This window comes from Cryptomeria japonica, chromosome 7 (assembly GCF_030272615.1).
Source record: "Cryptomeria japonica chromosome 7, Sugi_1.0, whole genome shotgun sequence".
NCBI lineage: Eukaryota > Viridiplantae > Streptophyta > Pinopsida > Cupressales > Cupressaceae > Cryptomeria > Cryptomeria japonica.
In genome coordinates, this window is record NC_081411.1 from 582,772,988 (window position 1) to 582,793,703 (window position 20,716).

Genomic DNA, 20,716 nt, shown 5'->3' on the forward strand with positions numbered 1-20,716 from the left:
TAAAAAACTATGAACATCAAAATAATATTGCAAAGTATACAAGGACTTGGTATATGATTGCATAGAAAAAAATAAATTCGAGACTTGTAAACCTAATTTTAATGTAATCCAAAAACAAAATAAAAATATATCATGTAATAAAACATGAAAATTCAATATTAATGTATATATCTATTTTGAAAAAATAAATATCCATTATAAATTATATTAAAATTTTAGAGATATATATTTGACATTTTTTTATGACATACATATATTAAAAATATGTTTAAAAAAACTAATAATATTGCAATATTAATAATTCTCAAATGTATGATGTGTTAATCATCAAGCATTAGTGGCTCCTCACAATGATGTATGTACGTTTGATGTGCATACAACCAACATTTGTTTATCTTAGCTTTGGAACAAACAAACATTTTGTTTTTTAATAAAAATTCAATCCTACTCAATTCACATATTTATAAATATTACAAACAATAGTATACAAGCTATAAAATAATTTGAGCATTGAATGAATCTATTTGATATTAAAAAAGGAAAAAAACAAAAAAAACTTTAACAATCAAAGTATGTTTTTAATATTTTATTTAAAAAATATTTTAATCATAAAAATGTACTCTTATACTTTATTATACATTTTTTATAAATATTAAAACAAAATTATTGAAATAACTTAAGATTTATTAATCTTGTGCAAGAATTCAAGTCTTTTAAAAAAAAATCATAAGCTTGAAAGTAAGAAATCATACTTGTCTAGATATAACAGAATTACAAGGCAATGTCATTTCATGAAAAATATTTGACGATAATGTTTTTACATTTTTTTTACAATTATTACCTATTTATCAATCCATTCAATAAATTAATCACCATCTCATCTAAGACTTGAATGAACTTTCTCCTCCATTGCCTTTTTATAGCCAAAATTCCAAATACTCCCCAAAATCCAACAGCAGCACTTGCCATCCACTCAACATACCAATGCCATGGAATTTCTACTCCATCATCTTCTTTCTTGGGAAGAGGACTTGGCATGTTATAACTTGATCTCTCTCCACATCTGCATGATTTTTTATTAACTGGGAATCCACAAAGATAAGGATTCCCAGAAAAAAAAGTAGAATTGAATGTATTAAATTGATTTCCTTCTGGAATTTTCCCACACAGCATGTTGTTAGATACAATGAAAAAGCTCAAAGAGAAAACTTGTAGCATTTCATTTGGAATCTTACCATGCAATTTATTGTTTGAAAGATCAAGTGACTCTAACTCTTTAAGCATTCCAAAGTTGCTTGGAATCTCTCCTGTAAGCCTATTATCTGACAAGTTCAATGTGTGAAGACCTTTAAGATTTCCAATTGCTGGAGGAATGTTACCTGATAGCTTATTTGAAGATAGATCAATGCAGGTTATCAATAACATCACTGATCTTACATACTCCATTTTTAATCTTTTGTTGAACACTTGGATCCTTTCTTCATAATAATAGAAGCTACCACCATTGCCATGTGAGATTCCCAATGTAGAATTTCTCATACTTATCAATGTTGCTAATTGTGGTGGTATACCACCAATCAAACTATTGTGAGAAATGTCTAAAACATGAAGACTTGATAGATTGCTTAATTGATGTGGAATGTGTCCTTCAAATTTATTTGACCTCAAAACAAGCATCATCAACTCAGAGAACTGGCCCAACCAAAGTGGTATGTTTCCATAAAAGAGATTGTCAGCCAAGTCTAAAATTTGCAAACTAGAACAGTTCTTAAGACTTGATGGCAAGTTTCCCTTCAACATATTTCCATTGAGATGAAGTGAACCAAGACTGCTTAGCATTCCTATATTATATGGTATCTCTCCTATTAAACCTGCATTTGCTAGGTTTAGTATTTTGAGAGTAGAGCATTTAGTTATGCTTGATGGTATTTTACCAGATAATTTGTTCTTTGAGAGATCCAAAACCTCCATCTGTTGTAGAAGACCAATTGAAGAAGGTATCTCACCACTTAGATCATTTGCTGAAAATGACAAAAACTGAATGTTTGGTAGAAGATTGCCGATATCCACTGCAATGGACCCTTTGAATTCATTCTGAGATAAGTCCAACAGCCGCAAACCCAATGACATTGAAGAAATTGGAAGAGGACCTTGTAATTTATTACTATGTAAGTCCAATAGGTTAAAATTACTTATATTGAAGCTATAGGGAACAAGACCTTCCAAGATATTGTATGACAAGTTAAGATTATTTAGATTAGGAAGCATCCCTAACCAATCTGGAATATTCCCAAACATACTATTGTTGGAGAGATCCAAAGAGGTTAATCTATACTGTGTAGAAATGAATGGTGGAATGATACCACTAATATTACATGAAGCTAAATACAAATATTCAAAGTATATTGTGGGTATCCAATCTGATTCAATAATGACAGTCAACTCATTGTTAGACAGATCAAGTGCATAAATCGTGGTCAAATTTTGAAAAAAACTAAGAAAAAAATTACCTTGAAGTTGATTGTCATTAAGATACAGAGATTCTAAAGATGATAATTCTCCTAGCTGAAAAGGGATAGTGCCACTCAACAGATTGCCAGATAGATACAAAATAGATAGAGATGAAATTTGACCGAGTGATGATGGAATCTCTCCTTTCAATAAATTACCATCAAGATACAGATTTCGTAAATTGAAGAGATTGCCAATGAAAGAAGGTATAAAGCCTTCCATTTTTTTAATAGATCCTAAATCAAAAATTACGAGGGTGGAAATGTTTGTAATACAAGATGGGATACTTCCTATTACACTGGACCTATAGAGAATAAATACAGTGAGCTGAGACCAATCCCTGCATAGTATTTGCCTTAGATTTCCACTTAATAAGTTGTTCCCCCCCAAATTGAGCTTTTTTAAAGTAGGCAGATTAGAGAGACTTAGGGGAAATGAACCATTTAATTGAGAGCCATAGAATGAAAGGGAAACCAACCTCGTCATATTTGCTAACCACAAAGGCATTGACCCTTCAAAGCTGTTGGAACCCAAATGGAGGTGGGAGAGGAAAGTGAGGTTTTGGATAGCATTGGGAATGTGGCCTGAAAGCATGCAATCTGCAAGGTGGAGGTGTTGGAGATTGTGGAGATGAGAAAGGGGTCCTTCCAATTGCTTTCCTGTCATATTCAGCACTACTCCACTCAGAGACAAGTATTTTAATTTCCGCAGCTTTTCTGTCCACACCAAACTAGGACTGTATCTTTTCCCACCACGTTCAAACTCTATTCCAAATTCAAACACACGTGTACGAGATAGGTCCAAAAATGCCAACTGAGAAAGATTCCCCAATTGATATGGAATTGTACCATTGAACCCAGCCATGGACAAGTTGAGATAAGCCAACTTGTGCAATGAGACAAAATGATTTGGTATTTCACCCTCAAAATGGTTGAAGCTCAAATCTAGATGTCTCAATTCTTGAAGGGCAAATAGACCTACATGTTCAACAAAAAAAACAAAAAAATCTGTTGAAATTACTGAAAGAAAAAGCTTAAGTAAAAAAAAACAAAATGAAATAGTGCTTCAGAAAAGGTACCTTTGGGCAGAACACCAGTCAAATGATTGAAGCTTAGATCTAAATGCTGCAGCTGTTTTAATTGGAACAGATCTGTAGTAAGCCTGCCATTTCCCTCACTAGACCAGTAATCCTGCCATTTCCCTCACTAGACAAGTAAGCCTGCCATTTGTTATTCTCTGGGGGATTGGCAAGATGGAGTTTGATAACATTGGAGGTGTGGGAGCTGCACTCCACTCCCCTCCATTCGCAGCAATTAAAGCCCTGCCATAGAAATGGATGATGCAATTCATTCTTGAAAGCAAGCAGAGCATCTCTTTCATGAGGGAGGCATGAGATATTGCAGCTTATCATATGAGGGAAACAGCATGTAAATGCAAACAAGCAGAGTATAGCAGAGAAGAATTTGTCCATGGCAAGAATTCAGATTATTTCACCTGCAAACAATGTTGATCCAAATTAAGCAAGAATTGTCTGGTTTAAAAATAAATAAAAAAGTAAAAAACGCCCAGCAAAGAGAAACGTAGATACCTACAAAAAGTTGAATGGTAAGATTGAGTAATGAAGAAGGGAAAGCGGGTTTTTATAAGCAGGGAGATGCGTATTACGTTTCTAACACGGGGAGAAAGTTCCTTTGCAATTAGTGTTGTCCCACTTTGCCCACTTTTTCTATAAAATCTTAGAAGTCCATCATTGCAAAATCTTAGACTGTTCAGCGACTAGATGGCCGTCAAGTCAATAAATAAATTTGCCGTTTCTAATACTTCAGGACCGAGAGAGGAAATTTGTTTACATTTCCTTGGAATATACAGAGTTTTAATTGGAAGTGAGTGAAGCACATCACGTCAAAGTACCGTGCCCACAATGATGGAAATTTAGAATTGAAATATTTGTTAGTTAACAATTTCGAATTTTTCGCATTTGATTTGAGGAGAAAGAAAAGTCTATCAATGGTATATGTTATCATTTATTTATTTATTTTTCACACTTAATCATTTGTATGAACAAAATATAAATGTTGAAATGAATGAATTGAAATGGATAAATTAAGATTGTAATTAATTGAGTAAAAAATAAAATAAAAATAATATAAGTTTATTTTAAAATTGTTTATCTGCAAATAACTTTGTAATAGTTTTCAACTCCCCACATTTTAAGGATGAAGTTCTTGCAAATCTGTTTCATTGGTTTGGCAATAGTTTACTTATGATATCTGCTTGGAAGCCCTTTTTTGTCCCAGAATGGTCCAAATCTAAAAATATTCCGGTTTGGTTTGGGTTGCCTAAATTTCCCTTTGAATTCATGGATCCTGAAGTTTTGAAATTGATAGGAGATAATTTTGGGACGTTTTTGACATCTAAATCTGATTTTGTGGAAGGGAAAGTTCTAGGAAAAATCTGTGTGTTGGTTAACCCTACTTCTGTGTGCCCGAATTCATGTAATATTAAGTCAAATGAGGGTATTTGGAGACAATCTATTGACAAGTTAGATAATGACCTTCTTCATAATCTGATTGTTGTGGATGCCCCTTTGTTTTTGGATTTTCGTATTGATTCCAAGACTGTTACACAAGATAAGGGTGGTATTTATGTTCCTTTGAATCCTGTTTCTGCTAAATCTTCTTCTCTCCATGTCTCTTTTGACTCTGATTATCAGCCAAGGGGGGGTCTTGATGGGAACAATGCAGGTCAGTTTATCCATAACGCTTCCTCTGATAAGGTGGATGTTGTTTTGAACAATTTAAATCAGGCAGGTTCTGAGGGGGCTAATATTTCTAATGTTGTTAGTCAGGGACAGGGTGTTAATCCTTTGCATTCTGGTCATAAAAGACCTTCCTCCCCCCAAGTTCCCATTACTTTTAATTTTATACAGGGGGGTGGGCTAGATGGTAAGGTGGTTGAAAAGGTTTATGTTTCTTTAGAAGGGCCGGATGTTTAGGTGAACATTAGAGAGCAAAATGGGGTTGAAGGGGATAATTTACATGTTAAGCCTATTTCTTTAAGTCAAGATGATGCTCTCTTAATTCAGAAGGTTAAAGAATTAGCAAATAGTAAGCCTAATCTGGGTAATGACATGTCTCAGGGGATTCCAATTATTTCTCCATATGAACATATTGTTCAGCAAGTTGAGAATCTACTCAATCGTAATAAGGATCAATTAGATGAGGAGGTTACTGATAGGGTTGTGTGTTCTATTGAGAATGATTTTAATTTAACTAATAAGAGCTTGCCTATTTCTCCTTCCTTTAACCCTTTCGAGGTACTCAATAATGATGTTTCTCAGGATGTTTTAAATAAGGTGGAACCTCAGGGAATGGTGTCTTCTCCTCTATTAACTTCAAGAAAAATGCCATCCTCTCCTATAGGTCCCCCTATTGCTCAAGAAGAGATGAAATTCCCTATCCCAATTGCTTCACCGGGTAGGGGTAGACCTCCAAAAAACCGTAAAACTCAATTAGAAATTGATGCAGGTATTCAGCAAGTGTTGTCTTCTTCTCCTGGGGTTAAGAAGGGTAAAACTTGTCTTTGGATAAGGGGAAAAACATTGGGCATCTTTCGAGTTCCATTAAGAAGAAAAAGAAATGCTTAAATAGTCCTTCGGTTACTAGATCTGTGGCTATTAAGAGGAGTTTAGATAAATTTTTTGGGGAGAATACTTCTTCCCCTAAGGATGGAAAGAGGGGAGTGTCAACCTCCCCTCGAAGGCAATGAGGATTATTTCCTGGAATGTTAGGGGCTTAAATGCCCCTAACAAGAGACGCTTGATCAGGTCTCAATTGGACTTGGTTAAGTGGGATATAGGTATGCTTCAAGAGACTAAGCTCTCTTTGGAGAATTCTGATTTTGTTTTTTCCTCTTGGAAGAAGTGGAAATTTTTTTCCTGTCTGACTTCTGGGGCTTCAGGGGGTTTGGCCTTGTTATGGATTGATTTTGTGGTAGATGTAGAACTGATTGCTTCTGCTCCTAATTGGATGATATCATTAGTGTCTAATAAAACTTCTATGTTCAAATTCTGGCTTTTCAATATTTATGCCCCCTCGGGTGTTTTGGCTAAATGTAGTTTATGGAAAGAACTTATAAGGGTGTCATCCCCCCTAAGGGATCATTCTTTTATTGTTTTTGAGGGGGACTTTAATGCAATTTTGGATTTGGGAGAAAAGACAGGGGGTATTTTCCCTAATAAGAAATCTATGGATGACTTTAATGCTTTTATCTCTGATATGACTCTTTTTGATTGTAAGCCAAATAATGGGATTTTTACTTGGACAAATATGAGGAAGGATTTCTCTCAAATTGTGGAGAGATTGGACAAGTTTTTACTTTCTAACAATTGGTTTGATTTAGATATTGAGTTTTTTTCTTCTATCCTTCCAATCTTGGGTTCGAATCACTTTCTTGTTTCCCTATCTATTATAGAAGATAGATCTTCTCATAAGTTACCTTTTAAGTTTGAACCCATGTGGTTTAGGGACCCTTCTTTCCTGCCCCTGCTTCAGAAGTGGTGGGGTGAGGCACCATTCTTAAGGGGTTCTAGAATGTTTCAGATTGTTAAGAACCTCAAATTTTTAAAGAAAAAAATTAGGGAGTGGAATTCTGTGCATTTTAAGAATATCTTTGAGGAAAAGGAAAGGATTTTGGATATGATTGAAGTCTTGAACAGTCATGTGATCCAACATGGAATGGGTCCTAGGGTGTTTGATGAAATTAAGTCTCTTAAGAGTGAGTTAGAAGAAATTTTGGCGAGAGAGGAGGTATATTGGAGACAAAAATCTAGGGAGTTATGGTTATCTGATAGGGATAAAAATACAAAGTTTTTCCATTCTTCCACTAAATTGAAAAGGGCTAGGAGTAGGATTACTTGTATTCAGGACTGTCATGGGAATATTCTTTCTGATTCGGATGATATTGCTAGTGAAGCAGTTAAGTTCTTTAAGAATTTACTTTCCTCAGAAAATAATGACGTTACTAATAATATTACATCTCATATTCCCTCTTTAATCTCTTTAGATGACAACAAAATGTTAATGTCTCCTTTTTCATTAGAGGAGGTTAATGGGGCTATTTTTGCTATGAATCCAGACAAAGCACCTGGGCCTGATGGGTTCACTCCATTATTCTTCCAAAAATGTTGGGAATTTATGGGACCAGATGTTCTTTTGGCCCTTGAGGAAGTAAGACGAAATAGGTCGGTTCTGAAGGAAATGAATACTACCTTGATAGTCATTATACCTAAGAAGGAGGACCCTAAAACTTTTGTAGATTTTCATCCTATAGCTTTATGTAATACCCTTTACAAGATCTTCACGAAAGTGATTTCTATGAGATTGGCTAAACTTTTACCGAAATTTATTTCTTTAGAGCAAGGGGTTTTTGTCCCAAAAAGGGAAATAGTGGAGGGGGCAATAGTTGCTCATGAGGTTCTTCATTCAATATCAGTTCAAAAATATCCTACCATGATTCTAAAGTTAGATATGATGAAGGCATATGACAGGGTCGAATGGAATGCATTAAAAGTTGTGTTGTCTAGGCTAGGTTTCTCAATGGCTTAGATAAAATGGATCATGCCATGCATCTCCTCGGCTAGATTCTCGATTCTTGTTAATGGGTCTCCTTGTGGGTTTTTTCATTCTTCTAGGGGTTTGAGGCAAGGGGATCCCCTATCCCCTTTTTTCTTTATATTACTAGCTGAAACCTTGAGTTGGGCAATTAGAGCAGTTAGATTGAGTGGTTTATGGGGGGGGGATTAAAATTCATAATTTTGATCAGAGGATTTCTCATTGCCTTTTTGCTAATGACACCCTATTGTTTGGTAATGCATCTTTGAATGAGGCTAGAATTATTAATAAAGTGATCAAGAATTATGCTTCATTTCTGGTCAAAAGGTCAATAAGGATAAGTCAAAGATTTTCTTCTTAAATACTCATCCTTTGATTCAGGGTAGGCTTCAGAATTTTTGGGGTTTCCAACTTGGGGACCTCTCTTGTAGCTACCTTGGGGTCCCCTTTTTTGTTAAAAATGATAAGGTGGGTTTTTGGGATGAAGTAATTTCAGGGATATCAAAGAAAATTATGTCCTAGAACCACAAATGGCTTACTATGACAGGGAAAATTGTTCTGATTAAGTCCGTGTTGAATGCGGTACCAATTTACTTAATGTCAATTCTCAAAGATTCGAAGTCTGTTCTTGTTAGTTTGAAGGATGCTCTGAGATCCTTTCTTTGGAATAATAGTAAGGATGGGAAAAGTAGGATTCCCTTACTAGCCTAGGATAAAGTTTGCCTTCCAAAAGAGCTTGGTGGGTCAGGGATTAGGAGCTTGGAGAATCAAAATCTGGCCTTGGGGGCTAATTTACTTTGGAAATTGTATGATAAGTCAGATTCCCTCTGGGCTAAGATTATGTTTACTAAGTATTTAAACAATGGGGCAAGAGAGAGTGTTTTTCGTGCTTCGAGTTTTCCCCATGGGTTGGCTATTTGGAACTTTTTGGTTAAATGTAGAAGTGTCTTGTTACCTCACCTTTCTTGGGTTGTGCATAATGGTAGCAAAGTTAGATTTTGGGATGATGCTTGGAATGGTCATTGTCCTTTGGACTTCATTAGGGATTGGTCCCCATTGAAGTCAATCCTTTCTGTCAGGTGGGGAGTTTTTTTGGCTGACTATTTTGATATTGAACAATGTGGTCGTGTGAAGTTAGCTAAATGGAAATCAATTGATTATCTGAATGTTGACTTAAGTTTGAAAGAAGAATTTTGTAATATCCTTAAGAACAGAGTTGTCATCTTTTCTGAGAGTGAAGATGAGCTTATTTGGACTAAGAGTGTTTTAGGCAAATACTCTATGAAAGATGGGTATAATTCCCTTATGCCTGCTAAGGATTTGTCTTCCTGGCCCTATAAATTGTTTTGGCATTCGGCTTGCCTTCCTAAGGTAGGTGCATTTACTTGGCTTGTTGTACAAGACAGGGTTCTTACAGGAATGAGATTGGACAGGATGGGGTTGACTGCTGTTTTCCCTTGTGTTTTGTGCAATAAGAATTTGGAATCTTCCTCTCACCTGTTCCTTCATTGTGATTTTGCTTTTGGGTGTTGGCAATGGTTGTTTGAGAAACTAGGCCCATACTTTGTTATTGGATATGATATTCTCTCTCATTTTAGAGCTTGGCCTATCTTGTTTTCTTCATCCTTTTATGCTTGTCTCTAGCTCATCTCTCCTTCGATTATCATTTGGAACATATGGTTAGAGAAAATAATAGGATTTTTAGAAAGGAATCATCTTCGTTCTCTGACATTTTAACCAAGATTGAGGCTTCTATCTCGGAGGTGGCTTTGTCATACATACATAAAAACTTGGAGAATTTGACATCCTTCTCTCATTGGGATGGTAGGATTACAAGGACCTAGAAATCTCTCTCTGCCATTCCTTCTCATGGGTCTGTTGCAAAAAGTCTTATCACTGTTAATAAAAGACTTGCTGCTAGATGGGATCCTCCTCCTCTGGGACATTTCAAGCTTCATTTTGATGGAGCTTCAAGGGGTAATCCGGGGTTGGCTAGGGCTGGTATGGCTATTTTTTATCATAAGGAAGTTTTGATAGCAGCTCAGTGTCATGCCCTTGGTTCCCAGTCAAACAATTTTGCTCAGTGCCAAGCTTTGTCTCTAGGGATTGATTTGGCTATCTCTTTCGGGATTAAAAACCTATTAATTCAAGGGGATTCAATGGTCATTATTCAGAGTGTTTTGATCAATAAGAGCAATTGTTGGCATTTGAAGTACATATTGGATCATATTTTGGAGAAGTTGTCATTCTTTGATACATTCTCGATATCACATTGTTATAGAGAACTTAATAAGCTTGCAGATTTTTTGGCTATTGTTGCAATTGACTTTGGTGCTCAATTTAAGAATGTGGAGGTAAGTGACATTCCTCAAGATATTCTTCAAGGGTATGTGATCTAATCTGAGGGTATTAAGGTATTTGATTTTGTCTTTGTTATCTGCTTCCATTATCTCTTGAGGTATTCATGCTATCCTTTACTCTGATCAGATTTTATTTGCACAACATGTGTAGATGGGAGGATAATAGGCTCTATTATGTTTTTGTTTACATATGGTGTGTTCTTAGCATTTGCTTTTGGACTAGATGATGGTGTACATATCCCATGAGGTAAGGTTAGCAGGTAATTGTAGATTTTTGCCGAATGTTGCAAATTATTCTGGTGCTTAATTTAAAATTGTTGAGGCAAGGGATATTCCTCAAGGTTTCATGGAAGGAAATGGGTTGTCTTGTCTCTAATTAAATTGAAGGTTTTTAAGGTGTTTATTATGCTTTGTTCCTGCTTACATTATCTCTTAAGGAGGTAAGGTTGGCAGGGCATGTGCGTACTTTTGAGGTGAGGTTGGCAAGGAATGTGCATATGATTGAGGTGTATTTATGTCTTATGTCTTGGTACGACGGTATTCATTGGGGAGCATGATGTTTTTATGAGTTTGGTTTTGGGAGTAAGGACTGAAATGCTGATTTCTTGGCAAATCTTACCATTGAAAGTAAAGCTCATTTCCAGTTGGTTGATTCATCTGAAATTCCTTCGACAGTTTGGGAAGGTGTTCAAAGTTCTTTGTTTTTTGACTAATTGGTTGTCCACCTTCCTTGATTGGTTAGGTTCATCTTCTTTTTAACTTTATGGATGACTTTGTATGTGCCTTATATCTGATGTAGAAACCATACTTCTATTTTAAGTATCAATCATATATAATGCCATTTATAGGGTGAGGACGTGGCTGATCATGATATATTCAAGGGTGGCGGCATGTGTGTTTGAATGTCTTTTGTTTTCGGTCCTTCATAGGTTTGTGGCATTTGTGTAACTTTTTAAATGTGCGGTGCGATCTTGGGTTATTATTATTTGTTAAGGATTGGTACTGCATCACTGCTCACCTTGTGTGAGTTTTCAACCATGGTAGATTTGGTATTATGTGATGATCATTGTTTGGTGGTGGCGTCCTCTCCTTCTTGATTTTCATTTATGTTTGTCAGTTTCCAGGGTTCTTAAGCCGTGTGAAATGTTTAAATCATGGAAGTTTGCAATGGATATTTTGCATATCTCTTCTCATCATTATGGTAAGTTGATGGCAGTTTTTTCATTAATATTTTCATGTGTTATCTTGTTTTATTATGAGATAAGCAACATTTTACGTTTTATGCTTATGTGGTTTTTTTTGGAGTTTCTTCTTCTTGCAAATGTTGTCTTCTCTGGCCTCTGCGATATACAGAGTGGTTCTAGAAGCTGGGATATCGAAGGATGAGAATGTGGATAATTGTGACAAGCTTGGTAAGGTATTTAATTTGTTTTATCTTGCGGTGGCTTTTGAATTCCGCAAACTTTTAGGGTGTTGATGGTTGGAAATTTGCCCTCATATTTCTTATGCTGAGCTTTTTTCTTAGTTTGTTACAATTTGTTATGATGTTTTACTTGATGATGATTTGGTTTGCCTCTTGGTTTCCACGTTCATTTTTCCGACAGTATGTAATTGGAACTTGGTTTCTTCTACATTGGCTAATTATCGTTTTGATGTGGGGTCCTTTTATTATGGTGGGTTTCTTCCTCGCCATGAGCTCATGGTTAATGGTTGGTTTGGTCAATTATTGTATGAATTAAGAATGGGGTTAATATGTGACACCATGGAAGATACACGGGCTTCTATGGATTTTTTGTTGTATTTGGTTCCTGATTAGTATGTGGATAAAGCTTGGGTCATTTTTGAGGCCTTGCACTCGTTGATCACTTTGGGCTTTTTGTTCTTTGCTCATACTCGTTTGGCACTTCCACTGAGGGTTATTCCTCCTCCGGATTCAACCCATGACCCTTCGGAGTAGAGCACTAGTTCTTGGTTTTTGTATATCTGATTGTTTTTTGAAGTTGGTGGTATGGTTTTTTGGATGCAGATTCGAAGGTTTTTGGCTGCTATTATGCTGGAGTGTTTTTGGCAGTATCATTTCTTTGAGGAGGCTCTTTTTGGTTTCAATGTGGAATTGGCAGGAGTTACTACATCACTATTATCTCCTTGGTGGTCCTTCATGATATTTTGATGGAATTTTGTTTAGCCCTTTATTTGGTAGCAGACTAGTTTTTTTGTAAAAGTCCTATGGGACCCTTGTATAATTTCAGAGGTAGGGGGTTGGGTGATCATACTAGATAGTAACAAATGATGTAAGGGTAGTGTTTATTTTTTATTTTTTAAAGGTTACAACTGGAGGTTTTCTTGTGGGTTCTTTCCTATCGGTATGCCCTTTTTGAACCCGATGTAAACATATTCATGAATAATATATAAGTTTAGTGGCTTGTCCACTTTTATCAAAAAAAAAAAAATTGTTTTGTTATGGGTCTTAATAGAAAGCCCGTTATAATAAAAGAGTTCAAGTTACATAATTTTATTATAATGATATGATTTTATCTTTATGTAAAAATATCATTCACGCTTGATGTATATCTAAGGTAAGGAAAACAATATAATTCTAAGAAGCACCATTTGAAATCATCATGCCTAAAGCTTCCACCTAGCACATCAATGGATAAAAAATAGATGTATATATATATATATATATATATATATATATATATATATATATATATATATATATATATATATATATATATATATATATGTACATGTACATGTACATATATGTACATATATATGTATATATGTACATGTATGTACATGTATATGTACATGTACATGTATGTATATATGTACATGTATGTACATGTATATGTACATGTACATGTATGTACATGTATATGTACATGTACATGTATGTACATGTACATATATGTACATATATGTACACACACACACACACATACACACACACACACAGATATATATATATATATATATATATATATATATATATATATATATATATATATATATATATATATATATATATATATATATATATATATATATATATATATATATATATATATGTGACACCAATTTGGCCATGTTATATGTCTACATCTACAAGGTCCATGACAAAACACAATGAAATGCCTAACATACTAATTAACTGAGCATAGTGACACAAAAGGAACTAACTACACTATAGCCTCAACATTGTGAATGGAGAAAGCAATACGGATTAGAGGAAGGTTGGGATTCATATGCCAAATAACAACCTAAACAAAATATTTGTCAGCTAATTTTTACACTTATTTGCAATATACAAAATTTGATTGGAAGTGACTGAAGCAGATCAAGTCAAAGCGTCATGTCAATGAAGAAAGAAATTTATAATTGGAAATATTTGTCAAAAGTATTTATTCAATGGCGAAGTTTAAGTTGTAGGCATCTAGGGGAAGAGCACTAGTAGTCGTTATTGTTCCAATAACCGCACATTTAGTGTCATAGCGACCCCCCAATAGCCATCATAGTTCCAATTTTTGAAAAGCCCATTAATAATGTTCACATGTACCTAGCCAATCACTTTTTGTCAATTTTTGTTCATAATTGGTCCATTTGTGCACCATTATTGGAAAATTTGTGCAAAACTATTAGGACATTTATCCACAAGTATTGGCGATTTTGAGTGGACGGTTACTGAAACATCTTTAATTAGATATCAGGCGACACTTTGAAATGTGTACTTTTTGACCTTTGTGCGCATAACTAATCCCACATCGTGCATCATTACTACCCGGAAGCCAAAACAATAGCTATAAGTAGTTAAGTCGCATACAAAGACAACTTTAAACAAATCGTCAAAATATGATGTATTGTTTAGGATCTGTGGGTTCATGAAGTTAGCTATGACGACTATTGGTGCTCTTCCCCTAGATGGTATTGAATTCAAATCTTCTTCAATACAAAACAATTTCAATATTTTTACTTTCAAGTGCATCTTCTATATAATATTCATTGCTAGATCTTTTGAGGAGAAAAAAAAGTCTTCAATGGACATTATATGTTGTCATTCAATTTAATTTTTTCGCACTCACAAAATATAATTTTTTTATTTCTATAGGTAAAATATAAATGTTGAAATGAATAAATTAAGATGGATAAATTGAGATTGTAAGTAGTTGAGTTAAAAATAAAATGAAAAGAATATATATTTACTTTGAAATTGTTTTATTATGGATTTTGATTGAAATATTATTATAATAAAAGAGTTCAAGTTACATAATTCTATCATAATAACGTGATTTTGTCTTATACATCAAAATAAAAATCATTGATACTTGATGCATATCTAAAGTAAGGAAAAAAATATAATTCTAGGAAGCACCATCTAAATTTGTAATGCTTAAGCTTCACCTAACACATCAATGGATAAAAATTAGATGATTTTGATTGAAATCGTATTTTGATAAAAGAGTTCAAGTTACAGAATTTTATCATAATGGCATGATTTTGTATTACACAAAAAAAATTATTGATACTTACTTGATGTGTATCTAAGATAAGGAAAACAATATAATTCTATGAAGCACCATCTAAAGTTGTAATCCCTCAAGCTTCAACCCAACACATCATGGGATAACAATTAGATGATTTTTTTTTATGTAATAAAAATGCAACACCAAGCTTGTTTGTTGTACCTCTACATCTACAAGGTCCAATGCCTAACATGGTTATTGATTCACTAAGAATAGTGACATAAATTGAAGACTAACTACACCATAGCCTTAACATGGTGAATGAAGAAAAAAATAAGAATTAGAGGAAGGTTCCGGATTCCTATGCCAAATAACAACTCAAACACCTTGTTCTAAGGTCCATTCCTTTGGTATCTTAGAAGGAGAGAAGAAATATGATATTCTTCTTTAGTTTAGGCTTTAGGTATGAAACTACATAGAACTCAAATTGCTAGAAACAAACTTCATAGCTTAGACTTAGGAGTTTGAGATCACATCTGCACAAACTTAGGATTAAAAAATAAATTCATTCATCATAGGATTTTAATTTTGGGTCACATTGTCTCAAACTTCTACTCATCTAGACTAAAAGAGGTAATCTACAATTTTGGGGTGAACTTGAAGCCTTTCTTGAGCATACCTCTCACAATTTAAAAACTAAATTTTAAATTGATAGCTAAGAACCTTAGGGAAACAAATTTAAGACTATCAATTGCATATTACCCTAGAATTTAATTGTTCTCAATCTCTCTCTATAGATAATCAAATTTTGGGTTGCACTAAATGCTAAGAACAAAGCACCTAGGGCCTAGGATTTAGACTTTAAAATGCACGTTCTGTATTTTACAACAAGTTAGACTTCACATTAAATGTTGAAGGGATTTGAGACTTATAATTTAGACATTAGACTTTGGAATTTGGACACCCAACTTCAATTTTTGTGGAATTTTTAGTAAAGTTCTAAATCTAAAAAGTCAACACTAAATTCTAACAAACAACCAACTTAGTCCTTAATGATCAATGATCAACTAATGATGTGCAATTTTAAATTTAGAGTCTAGAATGAAATTGATAGGATAAACCATTTCCCAACACATGTTCAAACTCATTTGGGAAGATTATTTGAACTTTTGAACCTAATTCCTAGTGTTCATTTTAGACTGAGAGATTTGAAGAGCAACTAAAAATACCTAGACTTTGAGCTAAGTTTGGCCTTATGACTATCCTTCATTGTCATTACGAAGATTGGATTTCTATAAGTTATCCTCTTTTCCTTTGTTGTTATTTATTTGTGTTTGCATTGCGTACCTATCACGTTATTTCTCCTTGGAGACCAAGAATTAATTCTTATATATTTATCAGTTTTCCTATTATTGTTCTTTCTTCTAGACACACGTAGTCTAAGTGTACACACTCTCTAATTTCCCTTCATTTCATTGCTCCCTTTAACTAAACAAAAGCTCCTAAGTAGCCACCCCCTTCCCCCCTTCTCAAAAATAGCACAAATTGTCTATGGGCTATCAAACTCATGAAGGGTTTGAATTTCTTCTCCTATAACTGTATTTTATTTATTTCATTTAGAATAATTTAATTAAATTGATTTTGAGTTTATTGTTCACTTCTAGTATATCTAGTATCTCATCTTGTATGTTGTTCTATCCCTACATTTATGCATTCTTTGAATTCATGTTGGAACTAGAATTTTGTAGCTATTTTATAACCACAACACACAATTAGATGAAAGTGCACTAATTAGATGTTAGCACACCATCCTAACATTCTAGGAATTGATCTTCTAATACTTGTTTCTAGGTTTCTTATTGTCTCAACATTTTTATTTTATGATCAACTTCCTACTTTTATTTTGTATATCTTTCGTTATCTACAAGTTTTCCTCATTTCCATAAACTAGATCAATCATTGCAGATACATGAATTTTTGCACATCTTAAATTCTAATGTCTGTGTCTCTTAAAGATGCTTAGGACCCCAATATGACATTTTTTAACATCTGACAACTCACTAAAGTTCACCCATCATCCAAGTTGACCATTTGTAATCCGCTAAATGGCACACTCAACCAAACCAAGCCATTGATTAAAATATGTAACACTCAAACATCTATCTTGATCTTTCTCAGTCACACCCTAGGGGTAATTTGATAAGCAAAATATGTCCAAGGGAAAACTTATAGTTGGTAGTACTAAAAACATTTTATGAATAATATATTCTCCAAAATCAAGTTAACTTGACAAAGATGAAATCAAAATTAAGAAAAGAAGAAATGTAATACCTAACGAGCTTAATCATGAGCAATCATAGTAAAGGATGAAATCCCTAGCTTTGAATTCATATTATCTTAGAAACAATAAACAAAAAAGTAAATTTCATCTCTCATGACAAAGAACTCGGGGTTGTAATATTCCAATATTCCTTCCTTATACTTATAAACACTTTCTTGAAAGCATATATCTATGAACGCCTGAACCAATCATAAATTAAGATTTTAAAAGGAAACTAAAGACCCCAACCAAAATCTATTTCATATTTTGAAGTTTACAATGAAGGGGAACATAATAGTAGTCAAGCCTAATTTTGATTCTATTTCATGGTACAAACTTAGTCATTTAGAGAGCGAAGATCACTAAATAAAGAAAGTGCCCTAATCATGAAATGAATGCATGAGATACATATTTTACAATACCAAAAAGAAGCAAAATAAATCTAATCAAAAACCATTCTTATTACACAATGAAAAGAAATAGTAAAATTTCAAAATAGAGGTAAACAATGATAAAAATTAATTTCATATAATACAAAGTAATTTATTTCTAAAAGAACAAAGGGAAATTGAGACAATATAAAGCGACATGGATATATTTAGTCAAGTGAATTAAAGAGATAGATGGAGATATTGATAAAAGTTAGTCAAGTGAATAAATATGTCCATAAAAGCTTCAAATTTTAACTTAATTTTTTCTAGATTTCATTGTAGATATTTTCTTAGCTCCAAGTATTTAAAAGTCACTAAATGATACATCATTTAAAATATATATATATATACTAGTTAATTTTTCAAAGTCAGGTCAATGGATGGCTAATCATTTAATTGTTTATTGGATAGAAGTTACTTTCTCTTTTTCCCTATCGTTTCTATAAAATCTGCCGTTTCCAACACTTGAAGAACGAAGGAGAGAAGAATGTTTTTACGTTTCTGAAATGGTAAAGATTTTTTTACATTTCCTTGAAATACACACGTCAAATTGCCGTGCCCTGAACGATGGAAATTTAGTATTGGAAATATTTGCGAGTTGAGTTGATCTTTTATATTATATTTACTGTTAGTATTGGAAATATTTGTGAGTTAAGTTGATCTTTTATATTATATTTAAGGTAAGGAAAATAATATAGTTTTAGGAAGAATAATATGAAGCAAGTTGTAATGTCTTAAGTTTTCATCTATCATATCAATAGATAAAAATCAGGTGAATTTTTTTTGTGGCAGAAATGTGATACCAAGCATGTCATGTTGTACATCTATATCTACAACATTCTATGGCATAACGCAATGACATATCTAACATTCTTACCAATTCACTAAGCATAGTGACACAAGTGGAAGACTAAATACACCATAGCATAAGAAACACATCAACACGCGTCACTAATGATAGTGATAAGTCTCATGTTTTGTGGAGAGTTCACAGGTCTACAAAAGTCAAGAGGTCTGAGGAAATGAGTCTTAATGTTAAGCTCATATAGAATGCCATCAAAATTAATGTTTGGGCTAGTTTGGAAGTGAGCTTTGATAAATTGGAGGAAATTAATAAACTTTATGAAGTGGATATTAGAGTTTGTGTTGTGTTAGAAGAATGGTTTTGAAATTGTTTTGAGTTTTAAAGGCAAAAATGCTCAACAATTACATTTTACTAACTCCGACATGGCTTTGAGAAGACTTATTTGAAGTGTCCTTGAACAAATTTGTGCAAAGTTCAAGTCTTGCAATGCTTCTTCAGGCTTGGTTACAATGTAACATTAACAATGGAAATGCAGGGGATATCAATATTCTGTATGAGATGGACTTCAAGTGGGAGATTGTTGAGAATGTGAAGTCCAACAGTTATTTGCCCATTCATTTATTTTTCTCCCTGTCTTTTCATATTCAAAGAATTAAACATTTGTATATAAGAACAACTGTAGATTATGTAAATGTATCTAAAAAATGGTGAATATGTTGTTTGTGGTGCAACTATAATCTGGTGGGTCCTTAAAGAGAACTGACCAGATGATGCAGCAAGAGTAACACAATGGAAGCAACAACAAAACATAGATGAAATGCAAAATCAGATATCTACATCATCATATTATCATCATAGAACATCCGATAATCAACCGGTTACATGTAGGCGAACATGCCAGATTACAATTCATCTGGACCTCCAAGAGGTAACCGAATTACAATTCCAGAGACTAGATCCCTTCACCTATGAACTGCCTTCTAGGGATAACATAAAACTATATATATACCCTTCGAAACACATCTGGGTTAGCCACTAAAAATTACATTTACCAAGACAGGAAAATGAAACGTGCAAATAGGTCGGCCCCAAGAATGAAAGGAAAATCCTCTGGAAAAGAACAACCAAGAAGTGTGGATTGAAAGGAAGGTCTACCAAGGACTCAAGAACATCGAGAAAGGCACCAAATTGATCCACAAGACAAGGAATCACTCCGCACAAGAAAGAATCACCTACTAGCCGTTAAACTTAAAACTGCTCTGGGAACGAGGATAGCCAATTCGAAAGTGATAACTCACCGAGAAAGAATCCAAATGAATTGACAATCTAGAATGAAGAACAAAAGCAAGCCTGGAAACTGAAAAATTTGATCCCCAATGAAAAAGAACCATCTATCGGAACACATTGAAGGAAAACACAAAAAACTACTACCGGAATTGAACAAGAACAAAACTGAAAGAAAATATTTTTGGTTGATGTAGGATTGCTCAAAGATTGAGGATGCTCCTACATCGGACAGTCCAGGTAGAAAGAGATGTTCCATGAGAGGCAACTCATGAACATTGAAAAGGATTCAGGATATAGATCTCATGTTCATTTATGATCCAAAAATCTTTTTTGTCTGCAAACCTTTTCCTTACCTCCTTTGGAACCTCAACCGGATTCTCCAACTTCTGATTCTCTTTATTTCTCTTCCCTTGCTTCAGATCTGCACATTACTGTAGACACCTAAAAGTGTCCTATCTAATTAAATAAATATTTTTATTTATTTAATTATTTAAGCTTAATTCTTCTATTAATTAAATAAATCTTTATTTATTTAATTAATTAATTTATCCTCTTCTAGCCTTATTTCTCATTTAAATAAATACATTTATTTATTTAATTTACTCTTTTTCCTAAACTAAATAAATATTTTATTTATTTAATTGATCCCTATTCTTCTATTAATTAATTAAATCTTTATTTATTTAATTAATTCATTAGCCTTGTCTACCCATGACACGTCATTCATCTCTTAATTCATACACTACCTACCCTCTCATTATTTTCTTATTTCTTTTACCTACCCTCTAAGCATAGCCGACCTCTTTTACACCTCTCAATCTTATCTCTCCATTTTCATTTAGTGTCTTCTATATAAGGAGATGCTTTCTTCATTATCAAATCCTCACGCATTCGACTACACTATGCCTTTGCACTTGCATATGC

The 20,716-nt window shown here is 33.7% G+C and overlaps 1 protein-coding gene across 1 annotated transcript; it reads right to left on the reverse strand.

Moving 5' to 3' along the window:
• Positions 1 to 808: 808 nt before the first annotated feature.
• LOC131048513 (LRR receptor-like serine/threonine-protein kinase GSO2) lies at positions 809 to 3,708 on the reverse strand. Its single transcript, XM_057982484.2, has 2 exons — positions 3,590 to 3,708; positions 809 to 3,488 (listed from the first exon to the last, which is right to left on the reverse strand). Exon 2 carries the CDS (start codon positions 3,373 to 3,375, stop codon positions 838 to 840), a length of 2,538 nt encoding a protein of 845 aa, XP_057838467.2. The 5' UTR covers positions 3,376 to 3,488; positions 3,590 to 3,708; the 3' UTR covers positions 809 to 837.
• Between the last annotated feature and the right edge of the window lie 17,008 nt (positions 3,709 to 20,716).

What these genes read in the sequence shown, in the direction of transcription:
- LOC131048513 (XM_057982484.2), bottom strand. Translation starts at nt 3,375, where the DNA reads ATGGCTGGGTTCAATGGTACAATTCCATATCAATTGGGGAATCTTTCT.